We start from the raw sequence: 9,989 nt of genomic DNA on the forward strand, positions 1-9,989 counted from the left end.
TAAAAGCACTGCAGATATGTTGAATAGATGTACAGTACAGATAACTTTTTATATCAGTGAAAATCACTAACATACATATTAAGTTTTATATAGGCCTATATTGCCATATGTGAAATTTCTTTTTGGAAAATATACTTAAATAACTTAAAAAGTAAATTACGTGATATTTGAACACATCTTTAAGCTTCAAAGCTCTCAGAGTGGATGGTGAAGTCTTTGAAAGCAATAGGGCATAGGGGTGATAAGTCTGAATAGAACATACCCCAACTGCGGGCAAATCAATGACGTCGACACCACAAACTAACAAGGCACTATGCTTCTAACCACAGGTAAAGAGCTGTAGTTCCAACTACACAACATTGCGACGCTGTTTGCGAATGTTCGTTGGAACTACAGTTTCAGGAAACACGAAATCGTTGAACTATGCTGGTAATGATGAAACTTGCGACCATAGTTGGCTAATGATAGTTTTGGGAAACAAAACCTTGACTGAGAATAGAAATGTTGTCTACAGACATAATTAAATGAATCATGAGAAATATACTGAATATTTCTCAACTATTTAATATATTCTCCTCAAGTGTTTCATATTATGTATGAATCTTCATACAAATACTAGTACTCACAATGGAGGCAGAAACACAAACAACATTAATAATGACAGAGGATGTGAAATATGTTCATTTGATTGTTTTATTTCACAGCAGAAATACATTCACTGAACTGCTTTCATCTTTTAAAACTTAAATCACCTTCACAGAAGAGAACAAATGATCACAGGATCAATTAAAATCACACATCATCATGACACATTCCCAAAGTTTCTCATGGAAAAATAAACCTTCACAGAAGGCATAATGATGACAAATGAAAAGAGTAAAGGAAAAGATTAACACTTACAAACCCCTTAAAACAAGGTGTATTTCATTAATGTCTATTATAGACCAAAGAAAGAAAGTTAAAATATGAAACGCAAAGTTTCTATTGGCTGATAATATCAGGCGTAGTCAAATTTGAGCCCAATTTGAGCCACTTGATATAAACAGCACAGAGTTTATAATGGAGTCAGATTCTTGCCATGACATGAATATCCAAAATGAAAACATATCCTATAAAATTTTCTATGCAAATTGCCTCTGTATCAACTTTTAGAATAAAACTTCAGTATGTTACAAACAATGGAAAATCAAGTTTCTTATAAAAGTCAATGTTGTCTAATATAGACGTCAGTATATTTTCCCATCTGGACTTTTTTACATGGAGTCTTCATAGAAGATTGAATCATCAGAGTACTTTACAGTACAGATATCTTTTCCATACTGGAAACAGAATTGTTTTGTCCATGATCAGTTCATGTAGAGTTCTACCAAGGCCTCCAGACGGTGCTCTTGCTGACATTCATCTCTTTACTGAAGGTGTTCTGGTTTGAGGAGTTCAGCTGAGGCAGGACACTTTCCCTCCTGTTCTGCTCACATGATATCTGCAGGTTCTGGAAGTGTCTTCTCTGTGTCTTCAGATCATCTTTGGACAGGAAGTGCACAATCTCACAGACACACCTGGAGAAGCCTTGATTGACAGCATGTGAACTGGAGTCCAGAACAGACTGCTGGTGTCTCAGGAAACTGACGGTCATCTCCAGGATATCTGCTTTCTCCAGCTTGGTATCAGGCTGCTGCTTGAGGAACTCTGGAGCCAGAAGACACTTGAGCTGCTCAATGCTGCTGTTGATACGTTCTCTGCGCATCTTCTCCACTGTTGGCTTTCTCACCTGAAAACCGAAACAAAACACATTGAGTGAACTTGCCTTCAGAAAGATGAGACATGGAAGCTGCTGCAGTAATGTTGCTGTAATGTGAATGTACCTTGTTGTTGAGAGGGAGATGCTCCTTTGAGATGATTGTAGGTGTCATGCCTGTATCTCTGTGCTGTACATCTCTCTGTGCAGAGTGAATCTGATTTGCACTGGCTGCAGCTCCTCTATTTATACTCCCAAATCTCCATATGAATGTGTGAGGCTTGAGCTTGTTGGAGTTTCTCACAGTTTGTAGCCAATGGAAGAGCTCCATCAGACAATGAGGAATGTGGGGCCGCCACATGCTCAATGATCCTCTATCAGGGGCACAAAGCCAGTGTCTCAGGGGAGCAGGTGATGGAGAGGGAATCACTGTGTGAATCTGGGAAAGTGCTGACCCTGTAGAGAGAACAGATCTACGGCCTGATGTTCACATTAATGTCACTCAACCAGCAAACGCTAGTCAACACTGTACACACGTGTGGAACGGCCGTTCATTTGAGTCTTTCTACATACAGTAGATAGATAGATAGATAAATAGATAGATAGATAGATAGATGTGTACTGTAATTCAGAGGTCTTTGTCTCTATTATCTCACACTCCAGATGTGTGTTGTGTGTGTTTATTTCTGCTGGTCAGTGTGAGTCGAGATCTCAGATGAGTTTCCCACACTGAGTCTCTGTGTTCACATCAATGGAGCGCAAAAGACATCCAGAGTCTGAATGGAGCATTAGTGACGGATGAAGACTCTGTCCTCTACCTGACGTCACCAACCATCTGGAGGGAAACATCTGACTTGGAGGAACATGTCCTGACTTGATGCAAAAGTTGTGAAGTTATTAAACACTTTTTTGGTGCTGCTTGTTATTGACCTCGACTATTAAATATGCAAAACACAACACTTAATAATACAGTGCATATGGTTTCATTACAATTTGTGTCTGATAAAACATGTTTGGGAATTTATTCTCTTAAGTACCTGATGTAGAAGATTTGTTTCTGTTTAATATAGATTTAAAAGTACATGATGCATGGGGACAAATCAATTCAAATAAACTGTAATAGTGTAATAGTTCATTTGAGGAGGCATCCATATCAATGTTTACCTGTCAACATCAGGTATATCTTCATTTCCATAAGTGTGTCATCTCTCGTGTGTGTTTGTCAAATATTGAGGTTGTGTTGGAGGTTTAGGATGCTAATGACACTAGAACTGTGACTCTGTTCTCTAGAGTTTTCCCACACTCTGACCAGTCACACATATACACAACAATACAAGTGTGTCTAGTCACATGATAATTACCTGAATAAATTCTGTTCTAGTTTTTCTTTACAAATGCTTCCCATAACATCTCCACTTCTCTGCAATACATTTTTGTCCAACATAATTTTAAATATACTTCAATTTAAAGGAAATGATAAATAAATTATTAATACATTATTTATAAACATATGCACCCTTAAATCAAGGACTTCAGTTTGATGAAAAAAAGGTTTTTAATATTTAGAAAGAAAGAAAAAAAAATAAAAGAATTACAAAAGTCCAGCCTTATCAAAGAGTTTCTCCTGTGAGTAAACACACAGCACGTATGATTTAGTCCTGTGAGAACCGACACACTTCTATAGTGTGAGTGATTTAATGTGATGAATGCAGAAGTGTGTGAAAGTGTGTGTCTCTGTGACTCCAGCAGCTGTGTGTGTTCGGGCCCCTGATAGAGGATCATTGAGCATGTGGCGGCCCCACATTCCGCATTGTCTGATGGAGCTCTTCCATTGGCTACAAACTGTGAGAAACTCCAACAAGCTGAAGCCTCACACATTCATATGGAGATTTGGGAGTATAAATAGAGGATCTGCAGCCAGTGCAAATCAGACTCACTCTGCACAGAGAGATGTACAGCACAGAGATACAGACATGACACCTACAATCATCTCAAAGGAGCATCTCCCTCTCAACAACAAGGTACATTCACATTACAGCAACATTACTGCAGCAGCTTCCATGTCTCATCTTTCTGAAGGCAAGTTCACTCAATGTGTTTTGTTTCGGTTTTCAGGTGAGAAAGCCAACAGTGGAGAAGATGCGCAGAGAACGTATCAACAGCAGCATTGAGCAGCTCAAGTGTCTTCTGGCTCCAGAGTTCCTCAAGCAGCAGCCTGATACCAAGCTGGAGAAAGCAGATATCCTGGAGATGACCGTCAGTTTCCTGAGACACCAGCAGTCTGTTCTGGACTCCAGTTCACATGCTGTCAATCAAGGCTTCTCCAGGTGTGTCTGTGAGATTGTGCACTTCCTGTCCAAAGATGATCTGAAGACACAGAGAAGACACTTCCAGAACCTGCAGATATCATGTGAGCAGAACAGGAGGGAAAGTGTCCTGCCTCAGCTGAACTCCTCAAACCAGAACACCTTCAGTAAAGAGATGAATGTCAGCAAGAGCACCGTCTGGAGGCCTTGGTAGAACTCTACATGAACTGATCATGGACAAAACAATTCTGTTTCCAGTATGGAAAAGATATCTGTACTGTAAAGTACTCTGATGATTCAATCTTCTATGAAGACTCCATGTAAAAAAGTCCAGATGGGAAAATATACTGACGTCTATATTAGACAACATTGACTTTTATAAGAAACTTGATTTTCCATTGTTTGTAACATACTGAAGTTTTATTCTAAAAGTTGATACAGAGGCAATTTGCATAGAAAATTTTATAGGATATGTTTTCATTTTGGATATTCATGTCATGGCAAGAATCTGACTCCATTATAAACTCTGTGCTGTTTATATCAAGTGGCTCAAATTGGGCTCAAATTTGACTACGCCTGATATTATCAGCCAATAGAAACTTTGCGTTTCATATTTTAACTTTCTTTCTTTGGTCTATAATAGACATTAATGAAATACACCTTGTTTTAAGGGGTTTGTAAGTGTTAATCTTTTCCTTTACTCTTTTCATTTGTCATCATTATGCCTTCTGTGAAGGTTTATTTTTCCATGAGAAACTTTGGGAATGTGTCATGATGATGTGTGATTTTAATTGATCCTGTGATCATTTGTTCTCTTCTGTGAAGGTGATTTAAGTTTTAAAAGATGAAAGCAGTTCAGTGAATGTATTTCTGCTGTGAAATAAAACAATCAAATGAACATATTTCACATCCTCTGTCATTATTAATGTTGTTTGTGTTTCTGCCTCCATTGTGGCAGCCTCAGTTCTCATTATTTCCTGTGTACTAAAAATTAGAGCACATATATTCATAAGGATTCAAAGCTTTTGAAGTAAGATTTCATTCAAGACTGTATTAATAAAGTCACATATAAGCTATAGTGCTTTCACATATGTGTGTAAAAACCTACACACTTATATATAGATTAGGGCCCATAGTTCAATAATCTAACCTAAATATTAAATATGAAGCCTACTGAAGCAGCATCGAGAAGCGTACTATTTTTAGGAAAGTTGATAACTAGTTTTGTAGCTACAGAACGAAATATAAACAAGATGAACTTAAATGAGCATTCATACATATTATAAAACACTGAGGAGAACATTGATTTTTGATGAGAGGCTACAAAGAAAGCAGCGAAAACAAACTTTTAAGTGTTTGAATGTAATGCTACTGCATGCAAAGGTGAAATACAGGTAATACAGCAGATTTTAAATCAAAGATCAACTCATTTATTGTTTCATAATATTCAGTATATGCTAATCAGGGGCAGACTGGCCATAGGGAGAACCGGGACTTTTCCTGGTGGGCCGGCCGTGAAACGGCGCTGTGATATGCCGAAGTGGGCAGCGATATGCAGAAAAGGACAGCGCCCACCCCCCATTATCGAATCGCACTAGTCATTGATAATGTGAATGCGATTACGTCCTGTTTGTGATGTGTTACAAGAACTGTGTCTTTCTGCAGACTCAACACATTATCAGTTGTGCCACAGGAAAAGTGACTTTTATATCATTTGAGATCATGTCTTTCTTTAGGAATTCTAAGCAGAATGTATCTTTGACTGTTTTTACTGTGAATATGAGTCTGACCTGTCACTATGCGGTAAATCCTTGTAATACAGAAAAAAAAAATAAAAGACAGATTGTGACAGGGTAAAAAAAGATTGTAGTAAAATCATGTGTTTATTTTCTTCATTTTAGACTGCATTGTCCATTTGTATGGTTTAATATATCCATATCATTACAGAATAGGCAGATGATCATTGTTGGATTACAATATTGTACAACATTTACTCCCATTAAATGGAGTTTTATTTTGAAATCTTACGCCATTTAAAACACAAGTGGCATAAAGTCATTTACAAGTGCACCTCACTCATTCATTAATTACAACATTAATTACACATTTTTTAAAATATAGTGCAGTGTAACTGCCAATAGTAATGCATATAATGCATGAAACCCATCGTATCTTTTCTTTTCACCGAAAAATATAATTTCAAAAGCTATTATTTACCATATAAAAGTGTAATCGTTAAACTTATTATAGGACATTATAGTTTTAAGTTGATATTTATCAATTCCTCTTGATGTTCTGTCTTTTGAAAAGAGTTGTTTGCATGAAGAGCTTTTGTTATTTATGACATCATCATCATCATCATCATCCTCATGTGATGTTCATTCTTCAGAGCATAATGCAGCTGCATCCTCTGTGTGATCAGGGAAAAGACGGAGGATGTCACGGGAATATTTGGAGTAGCCGTCATGTGAAAGTAAAACTCTTTTCAAGGTGATGAAAGACACAGCCCTCTCCAAAATATCTGAGGTGGAGATGCCGTTCTGAAGATACTCTCCAAGAGCACACTTGAGTTTCTCCAAACTGCTTCCACACTTCCTTTCCAAGCTCGTAAGAACACATCTGAAAACAACGGCAGAATCTCTTTTAGTTGATGTTCACGTCAAGTGTTCAACTTGGATAAAATGTTCTCAGACAATCTGTTGTTTTAGATGATACTGACAATGTAAATAATGGAAATGATTTCCAAAATGGAGCCGTTTGTAATGTTTTCAGGCCTACCTTGCATGTTGAACATGTTGAAGCTTGATGTCGCTCTGGAAAGACATGTCCATGTACGTTGCCATGACTGATATTGATGTTGATTCAAGTGTTGAAGTTCTTGAAGGTCTTGAGTGTGAAATGTTCCTCCAGGAGCTGTTATCTCTGTAGAAGTGAAGATCTCATCTCATGGATCCTTCATCTCCAGCCTCCATTTATACTCACAGAGGAGCATCTCACTCATCTCAGCCAATCAGAAGCCTCAGAGTTTTAAACAATAGCGTGTGTATGATCTTCTCTGGTCTGTGAATAGGTGGGACGTTCTCTTCACTGCCATCTGCCAGTAAGGTCATTATATTCATTGTTATGAATGTGGGGACTCAAGATATTTCAAGTTCCCACAAGATGTTCGACACACTGTTATATCATCAAGTCGATCAAGATTTAAAAAATTCCAATTACTGAAAATAAATCAACATCGTTTCAGGACTACTCGTAATAATTTGTACATTAAGCAGAATCGTATGAAAAAGTATGACTTTTATTCCCATAGAGACGAACCAATCAACAAACAGAATATCAAATCGATACAATACAGACATCAAATTTGAGATAGCCTCCTATCCAACATTTTATTTTAAGAAAGGAAACGTCTGTGAACAAATTTGGTTACTAATTCCATATTTATTCAATACAATTGACTGATGTATGTCCATAACATGAAATATGCTTCCCTTGTTTCGTTTTCTTTCTTATGAAAAAATCATTGTAACATTTATCGCTGGTTCATTTATTTTTCTCTATACCTCGTTTTTGTACAAGCAGTCTCATACAATATCTTACGATTTTGCCATCTCATACTGTTATTACTTCTCATCAGACCTTGATGTTTTAGAACAGGATTGAGTTTATAATTTCTCTTTTTGAAGCCTTTGAGTGCATTTTCAACGTGAAACTTGAAAAGAGAGCGTAACGTTGGTGCAGATGGTTTCGGTTCTGGGTGCTCAAAACTTTTGATATCTAGCACACTGACATACTGTAAATTACTCATCTCTCATATTGTTTTTGATAGTTAAATGTTTGCAGCAGTAGTGACAGAGGAATCAAGCAAATATAGAACTGCTGGATTCATGAAGAATCACTCACATTTTCATCTCAAATTTGTCATTTTCATAAATAGTCTAAGAACAAATAATACTAAAAGACTTAATGCAACCTTAACTAAATTGACACATATTAGTTGACTAATAACATCCAATTTGTGCTTAATTAATGATATGATCATTTCTCCTGCAACTAATCCGTCATGTGGGACTCCAGATGTGTGTTGTGTGTGTTTATTTCTGCTGGTCAGTGTGAGTCGAGATCTCAGATGAGTTTCCCACACTGAGTCTCTGTGTTCACATCAATGGAGCACAAAAGACCTGAATGGAGCATTAGTGACGGATGAAGACTCTGTCCTCTACCTGACGTCACCAACCATCTGGAGGGAAACATCTGACTGACTGGCGGGAAAAGTTTCATTCTTAGACACAATTTACAATAAAGCAGTTGGATGATCTGATGAAATATTACAAAATGTTCTGCAAAATTTATCTTATCAAAGAGTTTCTTGAGTAAACACACAGCACGTATGATTTAGTCCTGTGAGAACCGACACACTTCTATAGTGTGAGTGATTTAATGTGATGAATGCAGAAGTGTGTGAAAGTGTGTGTCTCTGTGACTCCAGCAGCTGTGTGTGTTCGGGCCCCTGATAGAGGATCATTGAGCATGTGGCGGCCCCACATTCCGCATTGTCTGATGGAGCTCTTCCATTGGCTACAAACTGTGAGAAACTCCAACAAGCTCAAGCCTCACACATTCATATGGAGATTTGGGAGTATAAATAGAGGAGCTGCAGCCAGTGCAAATCAGACTCACTCTGCACAGAGAGATGTACAGCACAGAGATACAGGCATGACACCTACAATCATCTCAAAGGAGCATCTCCCTCTCAACAACAAGGTACATTCACATTACAGCAACATTACTGCAGCAGCTTCCATGTCTCATCTTTCTGAAGGCAAGTTCACTCAATGTGTTTTGTTTCGGTTTTCAGATGAGAAAGCCAACAGTGGAGAAGATGCGCAGAGAACGTATCAACAGCAGCATTGAGCAGCTCAAGTGTCTTCTGGCTCCAGAGTTCCTCAAGCAGCAGCCTGATACCAAGCTGGAGAAAGCAGATATCCTGGAGATGACCGTCAGTTTCCTGAGACACCAGCAGTCTGTTCTGGACTCCAGTTCACATGCTGTCAATCAAGGCTTCTCCAGGTGTGTCTGTGAGATTGTGCACTTCCTGTCCAAAGATGATCTGAAGACACAGAGAAGACACTTCCAGAACCTGCAGATATCATGTGAGCAGAACAGGAGGGAAAGTGTCCTGCCTCAGCTGAACTCCTCAAACCAGAACACCTTCAGTAAAGAGATGAATGTCAGCAAGAGCGCCATCTGGAGGCCTTGGTAGACCTTCACAAACTGGAGCTCAACTCAAAGAAGATGACCACATTGGTCAGAAATATTCCTCTGTAAAGCTGTCATGCTAGACATTCATACTGACCTAATGTATGTAAATTCAGCTTATAATTCTTTCAAGTGCGAAAGACGTTTTCTCAGATCTAAGCAATATGTTGCGCATCCTTTGTTTTGAAAGTGTGGCCAGCATCCAATATTTGGAAAAAAAAGTTTTGGTTGATTTTTATTTTCAGTCGTATGTGAAATTGATAAAACCTGAATGGGCTTGTTTTTGTGTTTCTGAGGAAATACTGCAGATTATATTGTTAATGTTCTGGAAATTTTAAAAGCTTGTAAAGGCTGCTGAATTGCTTGAAGAGGTCATACCTCACCATTCTGCTGTACTATCTGTACTATGTACAGAGTTACTGAACTGCCTTTTAATAGGGCATTTGCATATCTAGGCACTGTGAAAACCCTTTTCACTTTGTATGTGAAAATGATGTTTCCTTTTGTGAAGGCATTTAATAATGACACATAGGCCATTGAATGTATTTCAATCAGGCGAAATAAAACAATCAAAAAAACAAAAAACAAAAAAAATCTGTGATTTTGTCTGTTCATTTAGAGATCTTCACACATTAGTGTATTATGTATTGATTCAGTTTTCACAAGTCTTAATTATTCCTGGGGCTTGG

The 9,989-nt window shown here is 37.9% G+C and overlaps 3 protein-coding genes across 3 annotated transcripts; 2 read left to right on the forward strand and 1 right to left on the reverse strand.

Moving 5' to 3' along the window:
• Positions 1 to 670: 670 nt before the first annotated feature.
• On the reverse strand, positions 671 to 1,952 carry LOC127428265 (transcription factor HES-5-like). Its single transcript, XM_051676497.1, has 2 exons — positions 1,863 to 1,952; positions 671 to 1,768 (listed from the first exon to the last, which is right to left on the reverse strand). The coding sequence occupies exons 1-2, from the start codon at positions 1,908 to 1,910 to the stop codon at positions 1,364 to 1,366; spliced, it is 453 nt and encodes a 150-aa protein (XP_051532457.1). The 5' UTR covers positions 1,911 to 1,952; the 3' UTR covers positions 671 to 1,363.
• A 1,703-nt stretch (positions 1,953 to 3,655) lies between these two features.
• LOC127428267 (transcription factor HES-5-like) lies at positions 3,656 to 4,948 on the forward strand. The gene is made up of 2 exons (XM_051676499.1): positions 3,656 to 3,756; positions 3,851 to 4,948. The coding sequence occupies exons 1-2, from the start codon at positions 3,709 to 3,711 to the stop codon at positions 4,253 to 4,255; spliced, it is 453 nt and encodes a 150-aa protein (XP_051532459.1). The 5' UTR covers positions 3,656 to 3,708; the 3' UTR covers positions 4,256 to 4,948.
• Positions 4,949 to 8,731: 3,783 nt separating this feature from the next.
• On the forward strand, positions 8,732 to 9,860 carry LOC127428264 (transcription factor HES-5-like). Its single transcript, XM_051676496.1, has 2 exons — positions 8,732 to 8,805; positions 8,900 to 9,860. Exons 1-2 carry the CDS (start codon positions 8,758 to 8,760, stop codon positions 9,302 to 9,304), a joined length of 453 nt encoding a protein of 150 aa, XP_051532456.1. The 5' UTR covers positions 8,732 to 8,757; the 3' UTR covers positions 9,305 to 9,860.
• The last annotated feature ends 129 nt before the right edge of the window (positions 9,861 to 9,989 follow it).

Source organism: Myxocyprinus asiaticus, chromosome 37, assembly GCF_019703515.2.
Source record: "Myxocyprinus asiaticus isolate MX2 ecotype Aquarium Trade chromosome 37, UBuf_Myxa_2, whole genome shotgun sequence".
NCBI classification, from domain to species: Eukaryota; Metazoa; Chordata; class Actinopteri; order Cypriniformes; family Catostomidae; genus Myxocyprinus; species Myxocyprinus asiaticus.

Coding starts and splice junctions, on each gene's coding strand:
- LOC127428265 (XM_051676497.1), bottom strand. CDS start 1,910: ATGACACCTACAATCATCTCAAAGGAGCATCTCCCTCTCAACAACAAG. Junction 1,769..1,862: donor ATCTCCCTCTCAACAACAAG/GTACATTCACAT, acceptor TTCGGTTTTCAG/GTGAGAAAGCCAACAGTGGA.
- LOC127428267 (XM_051676499.1), top strand. CDS start 3,709: ATGACACCTACAATCATCTCAAAGGAGCATCTCCCTCTCAACAACAAG. Junction 3,757..3,850: donor ATCTCCCTCTCAACAACAAG/GTACATTCACAT, acceptor TTCGGTTTTCAG/GTGAGAAAGCCAACAGTGGA.
- LOC127428264 (XM_051676496.1), top strand. CDS start 8,758: ATGACACCTACAATCATCTCAAAGGAGCATCTCCCTCTCAACAACAAG. Junction 8,806..8,899: donor ATCTCCCTCTCAACAACAAG/GTACATTCACAT, acceptor TTCGGTTTTCAG/ATGAGAAAGCCAACAGTGGA.